We start from the raw sequence: 14,328 nt of genomic DNA, 5'->3' as shown, positions 1-14,328 counted from the left end.
ATGGGCACTGTTGACTGGACTCCGTCTTTGGTTCTGCTGCTCTGGACTGTGAAGGTCAGTCATATTTACCTTGTGAATCTGATTTAGATGATTCTGAGAGCTGGTCGTGGCCACAATGATTGTAGGTGCATGGTTGGATCTCTGTGTTCATTTTGATCCCTGCTGGCTTCATCCCTCCTATTTATAGTCCCATATCTCCTCATGGCAGTGTGGGTTATCATCGAATGGAAGTATCTCAGAGTATCAACCAATCAGAGAGCAGGATGAGCAGGCTGGAGTTCTAGCCTGCCACATGCTGTGTGGAGCTGGTACTGACAATGAGTTGTCAGCAGACTAGGGAGAGCTGTGACCTAACACAGGCTGACCTGACGTCACCAACCATCTGGAGGGAAACCATGTGATTGGCTGGCTGTAGCATTTCTTATTTTCAATCTTTGAAATGCCAAAGATGCACAATTTCTATTTAAAAAATCATGCTTTTTCTATTTTCCAGAAATTACATTTTTATTTGCAGACGATTATATAACTGCTCTACCTGAACATGTTCTCTGACCAGAAGATATCATGTTTGACCTTGAAAGGGAAGCCGCAGCAGCTGCTTGTTGAAGTGTGCCAGCTCCTTCTGGACAATAGTCGGCTGCAGGCGTTTTGAGAGATGCAAATTTACTTGACATTTGACCCGGCTCTTCAGAACTTTCCCACACTCTCTATATTGATCTTATGCACTGTTCAATCAGCACAGTGGCCTTTTTATTTTATTTATTTTTTTAATCTAAAAAAAAAATCTTCAAGATTTTCTTTTTTAAGTGTGTCAAAATCATAATTTGAGTATTCATATGTTTAAAAAGCTTCTCACAAACTTTTCATTATCTGTAAATAATTTTCACAAGTTAATTTTAATCATGTTTCTTTTAACTTATGTTTGTTAAGGACACAGGGCTGCACTTATTGTCGAATGAGATCTTCTTGATATCAGTTTTTAGCAGTTTTCATGTCCTTAAACGTACTTTACTGAAAGATGCTTGAGTGAGTGTGTGTGTGTGTGTGTGTGTGTGTGTGTGTGTGTGTGTGTGTGTGTGTGTGTGTGTGTGTGTGTGTGTGTGTGTGTGTGTGTGTGTGTGTGTGTCTTCCTCCGATCAGAATCTGTCCCACCGCCTTTTGAAGTGCCCATGAGCAGAACACTGTTACTGTTACTGGTTTTAATTTAAGATGGCAATAACATTCTCTCTCCCTCTCCCTATTTCTTTCTCTACCTTTTTAAGTAGAGCTTTTGATAAAACCATAAAACCATGTCACATTCAATCACAAAGTGCTTATGAATTCAAACTATGTATTGATAACTCGATTGGGGAAGTGCAAACATTTAGAGCAGATCTATTGCTTTGTTAGATAAAGTGCTATAATGAACCTTATCCCTCTTTGTGTAAATGTAATCAACCAAACCCAAACCGTTTACATTCCAACTTTTGCTGCAATAGGATTTTTATACATCCTCTGATAAATTGCATTGTTTCCCACTTTAAAGACTTGTGACAGTTGATTTAATGTGATGTACGATGAGGCACGTGTCTCTTGTTCCTGCAGGGAGAGGACGGAGTGTGGGAAACCAGAGGAACGTCTCTCTCAGAGCCGCCGAGGGACAATAGATCCAGACCTCTGACCTGAAGGGACACAACTAACAAGGAGCCTGGAGAGGAATTCAGAAACATGATCAATCAATTATTCCTGTGTTCTCTAACAGACCATTCAAATTTTGTTTTAAAAAAAGGTAAAGTACTATATGAGACATTAAAAGTTAAAGAGTTTCAATCAAACTACTACATTACATATAAATAGAAAGGCGATAGGATTTGGCGGCCTTTCTATTGTCTTCCAGCCGCCTTCCTAATTCAGAGTAGACCTGTGGTTTTGGCGCGCTACAACAAAACAATCACTGTCTGGCTTGTGTTGAACAGAGATTTATTAAACTCTCGATCGTTCAGTGTCCACAACAAAACATAAGTAAACTTAGGCCTATACTTAGCTTTGTAAACGGAAATAAAGAGAGCGGTCCAAAAACACAACGGCTCTCCCCCTGTCAGCTGTCTCATCAGCTGCACCTGTCCCCAACACTGTTTTTTTACTTTATAAATAATTTGCTTTTCTTTTATGCACCAAATTCTGAAAAACTGTAAAGTCAAATAAGAAAGCAGACAAACTTAAAGACTTTTATTGTTTAAATATAGAAAATGTCCACATGGATCTGAGCTTATGCCTGGAGCTAATATTGAACAGTCTGGAACATTTCCAAGCAAAGATGCCACGACTGACATCAGGAAGCCGGCGCTGGTTCTCCAGAGGTATTTGGTACGTGTCAACCAGCATGTATCCCACCTCTTTAGACGCCTGTAATCTTGAATCATCTCCTGATTTATTTTGAGTTGATGATCAAAATGTGTTTAAAACTTGAAAAAAAAAACAAAAAAAAACTCTGTCATCGTCTTATTTGGAAGAATCATCATTGAATCATCTTTGAAACATTGTAATAATTTCAAACACAATATAAAATGATTAATACGAAACGTACACTGATTTGTTACAATTTATTTTTGTCAGAGTTGAGGTAACGCATCATATCTTGATCATGATGCAATGACGTGTGCTCAGTGGGACTCATTGATTACACCAACAAACAGTAGCTCTAGTCGCTCTAGAAAAAGAAGTCCCAATTAAGACTTGTCCAGCTGTTCCCCTGAGATCTCACTTTTGTCCCTGATTACTATGACCGGTGGACATGTGGCAGGCCAGGCCTCCATTCTCTCTGGTCCTGCACTCTGATTGGTTCAAACTGTGGGAAACCTCAACCACACCGAGACCCACACATTCATATGGAGATGTGGGACTATAAATAGGAGGGATGAAGCCAGCAGAGATCAGATTAGACTTCTACCACGCAGAGATCCAACCATGGCACCTACAATCACTGCAGCAACGGCCAACTTTCAGGATCATTTGACTCTGACACACAAGGTAAATATGAGAAGCTTTGAAAGACAGTTGTTGTTAAGACAGCTCTGTATTTCTTGCCAAATGTGTGCTCTTGAACCTCTTAATTGATGATATTTCCCTTTCTCTTGTAGCTCAGAAAGCCTCTGGTGGAGATGTTTTACAAAGAGTAAATTCATAAACGGCAGCCAGACTCCGAACTGGAGACAACAGACATCCTGGAGATGGGAATCTGTCTACTGATGCACCTGCACCTGCAGCAGCAGCAGCAGCATCAGCATCAGCAGCAGCAGCAGCAGCAGCAGCAGCAGCAGCATCAAACTGGACTCAGCAGATGTTGGTCAGGGCTACTCCAGATGTGTCCAAGAGGTGGGGAACTTCCTGTCCAAGGAGGAGGTGAAGACTCAGTCCCAGAGAGGACTGCTGAGACACCAACTGCAGTCGTCTTCAGTGAACAACACTAGAGACGCTGACATCTCTCTTCTGAGCTCCTCCGTCCAGAGCAGCGTCAGCAAAGACAAGAGTCCGGTCAACAGCGCCCCCTGGAGGCCGTGGTAGACTCCTGCAGACTGCTGTTAATACCAGACAAACTGAGGAGACCATGTTGGTCAAAGATCACCCCAGTGATTTTTTTAAATTAACTAATTCTTCTGTACCAACAGAAGGTCTATTATTTTAATATTTTTCGAAACGAAATTTCTCGAAAGAAGGACAAACTTTCTACTTGAATGAATGTTTTAACATTCTCTGGACTTGTTTTTCTGTATGAACAGAAAGTTTCTATTTTTATTTTTTTCTCTCTCATAGTATTAAATGAAGTCTTTCATTTTCAGAAGGAAAATATGTTGCCATGAGAGAAAGTTTAGAGACCATGTTGGTCAGATATGAATGAAAATGAGTTCTGTGAAGCTCCCCTCATTATTCTTCATGAATAGATTCAATCAAAACTAAATCAAACATTTGTTTTTATAGCATGTAAATCAGTTTCTGGTGAAACGTGATGAAAAGTAGACTTTTACTAAAGATTTTACCTTTTTCTTATCAAACATTTAAATGTCCATTGATCAGATATTGTTCCTAAATTGATGAATGTGTTTTATTATTGATTGTTGATCTTTATTCAGTTCTAAAATACATTTTTATTTATTTTTTCTTAAAGGAAACATTATCAACATGGTCCTGTCTGGACTGTATAGACAGTGAACTTTTCTTTTTAAATATATTATAATGACTTCACTTGTTGTGAAGCTGCACCATCACCTTGTGATGATCTTCACTTGATCTGTTCCAGGATCAGTGTTTTCTTTGCTTTTCTTATAAAGTGCAGACTATGCTCATTAGGAAATATGTGTTTTATGTAAAACAACAATGTTTCATCTCTTAATGTTTGTGTCTTTTGTAAAGACGACTGTTCCTCCTCCCGTTGTGAGTAAAGTGTCTTGGAGATTTTACCAAGTTATTGTTGTGATGCATCGTCACACTTCTGTGACTTCAGCTGAAGTTTTCACAGTTTTGAGTTTATTTTAAATAAACAATAGAGAAACGAATTAACTTCATTATGTGTTGTTTTTTTTTAACTTTCAGATGAAAAAGAGTTAAAAGAGAGAGGATAGTTTTAATTTACTTTCCGTAATTTGAATAAAATATTTTTGAATTTGAACTGGAATTAAATTCAGCCACGTGGCTTTAGTTTGAAACATGAAACTGTTTTAAAAGCTTTTGTTTGACTTAAGAATCAGAACCAGAAAGCTTTATTGATCCTAAGGGAATCTGCTGAAATTGAAACCAGTGGAGGTTTTAATTTTGACTGATGAACAGATTTGATTAAAAAAAACTTGATGTGAATACATTTTTTCTGTAATTTGAATTAAAAATTGAGAAAAAATTAAAAGTTCTGGTCACTATTTCAAAGGTATGAATGCTGGGGACTGGTTCACACTGTCATGTCCAGCAGAGAGATTCATCCTTACTGTTCAGCATCTCTGTGGTTTATTTCTATTGGTCCATCTTATTCATGTGTTTAAATAAGGTACTTAAGGTCTCGGTGTGTCACCCACAGAGGTCACTGCAGACTAAAAATACCTCACTTACGTCTAACTCACATGTTTGGTATTTTGTTTTAGTGTAAAGCGTGACATACGCGCAAAGTTGATGAAGGGAGAGTTCACAAGTGTTTTTTTCATGGGGAGATGGCTCTCCATGTGTGTTTTGCTGATTTTGTTTTATCAACAGGCTCATAAATGAAGTATAAGTAAATGATTTATCTGCCGGCTTCTGTAAAGACATGTTTGGCATGATTCAGGAAACTGATGCTTTTGAGCCCCTCTGGACCATTTAATCAAAGACGGGACAAATGCTGAGCGAGTGAAACTTGAAGACAGTTTTAATTGATGAAAAGTTTAGGGTAGGGAGCCGACCACATTGTTTCCTTAAAGGCGGTTGGTGACATCATCACAGCTGCTGTCAGTGCAAATGACCAACATCCATTGTAACTATGCATTTAAAAGTAATTGCAAGTGTTTTAGATTTATTTGAACTATTTTAGTCCACATAAATGGTCAATATAATTTGATTAACAAAAAATACATGAAAGCAGAACAAAGTACCTGGTTTGAACTGCAGAAAAACAAGATTGAATATCATATCAGTGTCAGAAAAGGCAAAACATGTATTATTAATAATCTTTCCTTCACTGCTGCAGTTTTGCTGTGTATTAGGAGTAAAAACTTAAACACAAATATAGTTGAGTTAGAATAAGTTTCATTTTATTTGAAAACAACTCAAGACAAAGAAAACTCCAATTGGAGTCACAAACGTGTGATGACGCATCACAACAGAAACTTGGTAAAATCTCCAAGACCTTTAACTCACAAAGAGCAGAGGGAAAATCATCTTTACAAAAGACACAAACATTGAGGGATGAAACCTCATCCTGGTTTAAATGAAACATATTTCATAAAGATTATAAATGGCACTTTATAACAAAAGCAAAGAAAACACTGATCCTGGAACGAACCGTTCCAGGATCGGGTCAAGATCATCACAAAGTGATGGGAGCAGCTTCACAACAAGTGAAGTCATTATAATTTATAATATATATATAATATATAAGTTAATTTTTTATACAGTCCAGACAGGACCATGTTGATAAGCTTTCCTTAGGAATAATCTATGTTAAGATCTGAATAAAGATCAATAATGAAAAAATTAAAATGAAAAAAATGATTCAAATTGAATCAATACGGCAAAACTCCATTAAATTTACATTTAAAAGGATCAATTTAAATTTGATAAAGGAACAGAAATCCTTCATTACATCTTATAGCAATCTAGTTTTACGTGTAAGAATATTGTTTGACTTCATTTTGATTTAATATAAACTTTAAAATGATGCATTTCTTTCTTAAAATGAAAGAAAATTAAGTTTTTTTTTGTATTTTGTTCCTGAGACTGTGAATAAACACAAAACCAACAACTTTCCAAAATGAAAACAGATATTTTTTAGAACTCAGTTCTGATATCACTTGACCAGTATGGTCTTAACAATTTCTTTGACAACACATTTTCTTTTGAAAACAAAGATCTTGTTCTTGTCAAAAGAAAAAAGAACAACATCTGTGGAAACAGAGGTGAGAGTTCTTGTAAAAATCTCAAAATAAGACCTTCCGTTCATACAGATGAAGGACTTCTAAAAGGACTTCAAGTCAGTGATCAACGACCAATATGGTCTCCTCAGGTTGTCTGGTTTTAACTCCAGTCTGCAGGAATCTACCACGGCCTCCAGGGGGCGCTGTTGACCGGACTCTTGTCTTTACTGTTGCTGCTCTGGACTGAGGAGCTCAGAGGAGAGAAGTCAGCGTCTCTCAGGTTCTTCTCAGAGGAAGTTTTCAGCTGGTTGAAGTGTCTCAGCAGTCCTCTCTGGGACTGAGTCTTCACCTCCTCCTTGGACAGGAAGTTCCCCACCTCTTGGACACATCTGGAGTAGCCCTGACCAACATCTGCTGAGTCCACAGCGTGATGCTGCTGGTGCAGTCGTCTGAGGAAGCAGACCGTCATCTCCAGGATGTCTGCTTTCTCTATCTTGGAGTCTGGCTGCTGTTTGAGGATCTCTGGACCCAGCAGAGACTTGAGCTGCTCGATGCTGCTGTTGATTCTCTCTCTGCGAAGCTTCTCCACCAGAGGCTTTCTGAGCTGCAAGAGAAAGAAAAATATCATCAATGAACAGGTTCAAGAACACACAAGTGGTTAGAAATACAGAGCTGTCTTAACAACAACTGTCTTTCAAAGCTTCTCATATTTACCTTGTGTGTCAGAGTCAAATGATCCTGAAAGTTGGCCGTTGCTGCAGTGATTGTAGGTGCCATGGTTGGATCTCTGCGTGGTAGAAGTCTAATCTGATCTCTGCTGGCTTCATCCCTCCTATTTATAGTCCCACATCTCCATATGAATGTGTGGGTCTCGGTGTGGTTGAGGTTTCCCACAGTTTGAACCAATCAGAGTGCAGGACCAGAGAGAATGGAGGCCTGGCCTGCCACATGTCCACCGGTCATAGAAATCAGGGACAATCATGACGTCTCAGGGGAACAGCTGGACGTGTCTTTAGTGTGACTTTGAGAAGAAGCAGATCTGTTATTTGTTGCTTGAATTAATGAGTCTCACTGAGCACACGCCATTTAATCATATGATGGCGAATGGCGCGTCACTGCATATGACAAAATTAACTTTTATTAGCAGTTTTTGTTTGTTGTTTGTTATGAAAATGTTCTGTTTAACGCTACTCTTAACCCAGAACATTTAGTCTGATAGAAATGAACCTAATATGGTTTGAAGATTTGTCCTAATAAGATATGACAGGTTTTTCCAGCTAACAGCAGATGTGAAATGTCAAACGTAGACTAGAGGGTGGGACATTGAGGCACTTGTGGTTTGACACGTGCCAAATCCCTCTGGTGGGGGTTCACAACCGCAGTCATGTGATACTCTCGTAGAAAACGTTCCCACATTAGTTGATTTTGACGTGTGTCTCCTGATGCATGTGGACATTTTCAGGATTTCAACACACTTCAAAAAGCCTTGTTCCATAAAAGAAGTCTTACTTTTGTCTAATGGCTACACTATTTTGATAGTTTTAAGAAGCAAATCATTCCTACTCCACTGATGGTTATTTTAGCTTGATACAAGACTATTTTCCAAGATTTAGGAATATTAGGCTTATTTCTAAGAGCAGTTGTTGCAGTGTGAAAGTCAGAATATGTCTGCTTACTTCTGTCAGTTCAGCTCTTATCAAGTTTCAGCGTGACAATGTTGTAAATACTGTCTAACCTCTGTACCATTTATAATATCTAAAACCTGATAAATCTCTCATGTCTCTCATGTATCATTTTTGGGAAGTTTACCCTTTCTTCAGCTTCAAAATGCTGTAATCCATAACTGTACATTAGATTAACAAAAACATATATGAACTTTTTAACGTGCCAGAGTTATAGTAGTTTTGATTTTTTTTTCTTTAGGTTGAATTTTGATTTATTACCGTTTGTTTGTTTATTTCAGTTTAGTTTTCGTTGGTTTAACAAGTGCTTTATTAGTTTTAGTTTAGTTCTAGTTTTTGAGGTGTTGATTTACAGATAATCTAGGATGAAAGAATCCTACCAACAGTGGCATACAGAACAGAGATCCTATATTCTTCGTTTTGAGTGATTAGAATTAGAAAATATAATTAGTCATTACAAAAATAAGCTGCAAACTGCAAAAACAAGGCACAAAATACAAATTTTGCATCCAATTCCATTTCATTTCAGTTATTTTTCCATTGTTGATTTTAGTTTTATGAAAATCTTTATTTTTATTTTAGTTAATAGGATTATTTTTCACTATTAGTTTCAGTTTTAATCATTTTAATGATTCTACTGCCAAACAGAAAATCACATAAGTATTTTTTTCCTATTATATGAGAAATAACATCAATTTTACAATCACAAACATTATGCTCCTAAATTCCTGCAGTTAGCTGCGTCTCTTGGGGTCAGAGGTCAGATCTATTGTCCCCAGGAGCTCTGAGACGGACGCGCCTCTGGTTTCCCACAGTCCGTCCTCCCACACTCCGTCCTCCCCTGCAGGAGCAGAAGTGTGCCTCATCATACGTCACATTAGATAAACTGTCACGACTCGTTAAAGAGCGGCGTGCAAGAAGTGAACTGAGGTTACACACGAAACCAGCGAATGTTAAATACGAATAATATTTTTTTTTAAAGATCAGGTTTTGCCACAATAAAGACCTGTGAGACAAGTTGTCAAAATTCCATTTACATTTATGAAAAAAAAGTAATTAAAATAAGAGTTTTCTCACCATCTATTTAACGATAACCTCTCCAAATAAATGAAAACTCAAGTAACTCTTTTGACACTTTGCAAAATAAATCTTGAGATGGTTTTATCTTAGAAAAAAGCCAAGATTTTTTAGCGGGAAAAAAGCAAACTAATGCTCACTGAGCTGATTTAACATCGTGTGTGAAAGGGTGTTGGAAAGTTTTGAAGAGGACAGTCAAAGTTCAAGTTAATCTGCATCTTTAACAGCACCTGCAGTCAATCTATTGTCCGGAGGGAGCTGGCACACTTCAACAAGCAGCTGCTGCAACTTCCCTCTCATGACCAAACATGATATCTGACTCTGCTGGGGAGAAGAAAGCTGCATTCAAGAAGTTATTTAACTGTCTGCAAACAAAAACTGGAATTCTGGAAGCAGTAAAATTACTGGAATTCACAAGTGATGCAGATTTTATGGAGCCGATAAGAAGCTACAGGAGAAAATAAATAAATATGTGATTCTTTTTTAACCTCTGAAGGCAGCATCGTCATATAGTTTTCCTCCAGATGGTTGGTGACGTAAGCTGAGGCTCTGTCGGAGCACACGGCCAGCATCCGTCACAAAAGCTCCTTTTATCTTCCTTGTGACCTCATCATTCAAAGGCAGGGTTTGGGAAACTGGGAGCAACTTTCTGCTCACACCAACTCCAACCCACAAGACACACCTCCTTAGAAGTAATCGACTTTAAGATCTGAATAAAAATCAAGAATGAATAACAAAAATGATTCAAATTGAATCAATACAGGAAAAAGGCCATTAAATTGTCATTTAAATTTGATAAAGCAACAAAAATCCTTCATTGCATCTCATTGCAATCTAGTTTTACATGTATGAATATTGTTTGACTTAATATTGATTTAATATAAAATGAAAATGATTCACGTCTTTATTAAAATGAAAGAAAATTATTATTTTTTGTATTTTGTTCCTGAAACTGTGAATAAACACAAAACTAACAACTTTCTGTACATACAGAATAAAAACAGATATTTTTAGAACTCAGCTCTGATATTACTTGACCAACATGGTCTTTACAATTTCTTTGACAACACATTTTATTTTGAAAACAAAGATGTTGTTGTCAATAGAAAAAAAACAAAACAAACAAAATAAACTACCTCTGTGAAAAAACAGCAAGAAGGTCCCCGGTTCGACTCCCAGGACTGGCAGGATCTTTCTGTGTGGAGTTTGCATGTTCTCCCCGTGCTTACGTGGGTTCCCTCCGGGTACTCCGGCTTCCTCCCACAGTCCAAAAACATGCCTAGTAGGTTAATTGATGATTCTAAATTGCCCGTAGGTGTGAGTGTGTCTGCTTGTCTGTAAATGTGGCCCTGCGATGGACTGGTGACCTGTCCAGGGTGAACCCCTGCCTCTCGCCTAAATTAGCTGGAATAGGCTCCAGCAGACCCCGTGACCCTGCAAAGAATAAAGCAGGTATAGGTAATGGATGGATGCAAGAAGCAAATCTTTCCTACCCCACTGACAGTTATTTTTGCTTGATAGGAGACAATTTTCCAAGATGCTTAGAGCAGTTGTTGCAGTGTGAAAGCCAGAATATGCAGAGACTGGAGACTGGCTAGGCCACTCCAGGACCTTGAAATGTTTCTTACGAAGCCACTCCTTGGTTGCCTGGTGATGTGTTTGGGATCGTTGTCATGCTGAAGGACCCAGCCACGTTTCATCTTCAATGCCCTGCTGATGCTGACCTATTGCAGATTCAGTCTTCCCAGCCTGGTGCGGGTCTACAATTTAGTTTCTCTCATCCTTTCACAGCTCTTTGGTCTTGGCCATAGTGGAGTTTGGACTGTGACTGTTTGAGGTTGTGGACAGGTGTCTTTTATACTCATAACGAGTTAAAACAGGTATAATTAATACAGGTAACGAGTGGAGGACAGAGGAGCCTCTCAAAGAAGAAGTTACAGGTCTGTGAAAGCCAGAAATCTTGCTTGTTTGTAGGTGACCAAATACTTATTTTACTGAGGAATTTACCAATTAATTCAGTAAAAAGAAAAAAAGAAGAAAATGTGATTTCTGGGATTTTTTCCCCCCATTCTGTCTCATAGTTGAAGTGAACCTATGATGAAAATTACAGGCCTCTCTCATCTTTTTAATTGGGAGAACTTTCACAATTGGTGGCTGACTAAATACTTTTTTTCCCCACTGAACGTAAATCTTTGTTAAAGACAGGAAGTGAGATTTTTGCAGTAAACAACTGTTTCTTGAATTAAACTACTGCAAAGACTAGACATTGATCTGCTTGTTTTATGTTATCTCCATTTAAACTCACTGCCTGTTGTACATCAGAAGTAATCTCACAGATGACTAATTTAAAGTCCCTGCAGCAGTAACGATTTTCACATTGGATGGTTATGTTTTCATATTTGTCTGTTTTCTGATCAGGAAATTTGTTTTAAACCAGTTTAATTTCAAAAGTGGTGACAAGTATATCTTAATCCAAGTTTTTCTTGCAGCTGTGAAAGAGATGGACATCCCTGTGACCCTGGAGCCCGTCAGAGACGAGAGGCCTGGGATGGGGCACCAAGGTGAGTTTGAACCCCCAACTGGACAAACCCTCCTGTTATGTCATCCAGTAATTAATTTTTTGTAAGCCTTGTTTATTTTATTTTTTTGCTGCACCATGTTGTCATTTGGCAGGAAAAACAGATCAGGCAGCTGACTGGAACCTGCTCACCTTATGTAAATCTCTCTCAGCTATTTTAGTTTGGCTGACTCTTTTCATGCTAACCTTTGATGCTAATATCACTGTATCCATCTGCTCTGTTCAAACCTGTCCAGACCTCCTCATTTCAAGTGTTGCTACAGAAATATCTGAACGAGCTTCCAGACAGGAGCGGGGACTGGCAGACTCCGCTGGGACTCACACATTGCCCCCACTGATAATACAATGAATATCTGCTTGCAAAGCTTTCTGGCGGCCTCTCCTGGATGAAAAAAGGTACTACAACTGTGAATTCCCCATTGTCATATTCCACTTACCATAAGCTCCCGCAAATATTACTGGTGTTATTGGCTTTATAACTTTAAGTAGATTCAGGGGCAACAGACTCCGTGTTGAGGGGATTGTCCTCTGCAGCCAAAGCAGTGGACGGTTTGTTCATTCAGTTTCTGCATCTGGTCATGTGGTGCGTTGAGATGGATCACTCCTTTTGGTTTCTAAACATTGCCCACTTTTTCTGATGGGACAAGATTTAATTCATGCTTTGGGTTTGTCACTCATTTCGACACCTGAAGGTCTTAAGGTAAAAAAACTGAATGCAAATGATGAGAACTCTTGTCTGCTTCCCAGTGGCAGTTTCAGCTGCAGAGCATCTGCTTTGGGCTACAAGGAGCGCGGTCCCACCAACAAGTACTTTGTGTCAAACGTTACACTCCATTGCACTTCACATATCAGTGTTGGGGTGATAATGAATATGAACAACTTTGGTACCGTGTAGAATCTTGTAGTGAGAAGTTAACTCAGTACTGGTCCATGCATATTTGTGCTTTGTCTGTTGCACTGACTGCTTCACAGGAAAAGCTGTATACAGCTTGTGATTGTGAGGATGTTCATGTGTGTTACTCTTGTCTGGATTAAATATTTAATCCGCAGTAAATGAGCTAAAGTGGGCTTGTTAGATCTGGTTCAAAGGTCTGCACGTCCTGGATATTTTTAGATGATCTGAGATTTTGGTGATCTCAGTTTCTATCAACATTGCACCTTCAGTGACAAAAATAAAAACAGGCTTCAAAAGGACTCTTAAAGCCTGAGTGACGTCACCGGGGGTTTGTCCAGTTTTAGTCTATGGTTGACCTTGGATTTGGAACAGAACTATTGTGCCTTTTTAATAGAAAAAGGATGATCTGTGTTAATTACTCGAGCAAAGATGAAACGAGGAACAAACTCCTGGTGGGGTCAGATGTTGAGAATCCATCCTTGGTGTCTTCCATCAGGGGAAAAAAAGCTTCATCACCTGCTGCTGAGGGTTCATCCAAGTGTAATTAATCTGACCTTTGTTCTCCTTTCCAGGACAGTTTGAGTTTGCGCTGACGAGGTGAACACAAATAAAAAAAAAAAAATTCCCACTTCATAAAATGGTAAATTTTTCACAAAAGTGTGTATTTCTGCCTTCATTAATCCAATGTGAAAGTTACAGTTAGATCTGCAGCAGAAATCAGTGAAAGGTTAACTGATTTCAGATTTTGAAGGGGGACTAAAGTGAGTTTTGTTTACAGTTTTTCTCAATCACTTTGGTACATTTTTCCAATCATTCTTGCAATTTGCAGAAGATCAAGTGCATTTCTCAAAACAGTTTGAACAAATAGCAAAACACTGTGGATCACCTGCAAAAGCCAGTCTCTTGCTCAAAATCCTTAGTCCATCCCTCAAAAGCAAGTTTTTGTGTCAATATACTTGTCAGTGCCATCAGAATGTTTAATCATTGTGTCATTGTGTACAGATAAGACAGTCAAATTCATTAGTCATGTTGGCAATTGAAGGCACTTTGAAGGGACATGTTGATGTAAAATGTGGTTTAGGTGTGATGACAAGTGTTGTACATTTGACCTCATATAATGTATACGTGTAAGATTGATTGGAAAAGATAAGATTCACATTTACAGAATGACTTCTTCATTGGCAAACATTGACATTGCAGTCCGTAAAGAAAAAAAAAAGACAGCACTGCACAAAACAAAGGTGAAATACAATACGTAAGTGTAAACATAGGTCAAAAATATAAACATAGGTCATACAGTAGGTAAACAAAAGAATATGAACAACTCCCCAAATTCTAATCTCAATCCTGATCTTCAGCTTCTTCCCGTTCCTGTCTGTTAGGCCACAAATTCTCATCCACGTCACACCTGATGTCCTCCCGTGCAAGGCAGCGTGGATAGTATCTTCTTGCATGCCTAATCCATGCTCTGCAGGAATCTGCAGTAATGTCTTGGCATGCTGCATCCATTGCAGCCAGAAGGGT

The 14,328-nt window shown here is 38.5% G+C and overlaps 1 protein-coding gene and 1 pseudogene across 1 annotated transcript; one reads left to right on the top strand and one right to left on the bottom strand.

The window, feature by feature from the left end:
* The first annotated feature begins 2,946 nt into the window (after positions 1 to 2,946).
* LOC133449328 (transcription factor HES-5-like) lies at positions 2,947 to 3,543 on the top strand (annotated as a pseudogene).
* Positions 3,544 to 5,774: 2,231 nt separating this feature from the next.
* LOC133448439 (transcription factor HES-5-like) lies at positions 5,775 to 7,370 on the bottom strand. The gene is made up of 2 exons (XM_061726967.1): positions 7,287 to 7,370; positions 5,775 to 7,176 (listed from the first exon to the last, which is right to left on the bottom strand). Exons 1-2 carry the CDS (start codon positions 7,347 to 7,349, stop codon positions 6,754 to 6,756), a joined length of 486 nt encoding a protein of 161 aa, XP_061582951.1. The 5' UTR covers positions 7,350 to 7,370; the 3' UTR covers positions 5,775 to 6,753.
* Between the last annotated feature and the right edge of the window lie 6,958 nt (positions 7,371 to 14,328).

This window comes from Cololabis saira, chromosome 8 (genome assembly GCF_033807715.1).
Source record: "Cololabis saira isolate AMF1-May2022 chromosome 8, fColSai1.1, whole genome shotgun sequence".
Taxonomy (NCBI): Eukaryota; Metazoa; Chordata; class Actinopteri; order Beloniformes; family Belonidae; genus Cololabis; species Cololabis saira.
This window is presented reverse-complemented; position numbering and strand designations above follow the sequence as displayed.

Bases quoted from the DNA above. Each gene is read 5' to 3' on its own strand.
- LOC133448439 (XM_061726967.1), bottom strand. From the start codon at position 7,349: ATGGCACCTACAATCACTGCAGCAACGGCCAACTTTCAGGATCATTTG. The intron at 7,177-7,286 runs GTAAATATGAGA...TTTCTCTTGCAG, and splicing joins ATTTGACTCTGACACACAAG to CTCAGAAAGCCTCTGGTGGA.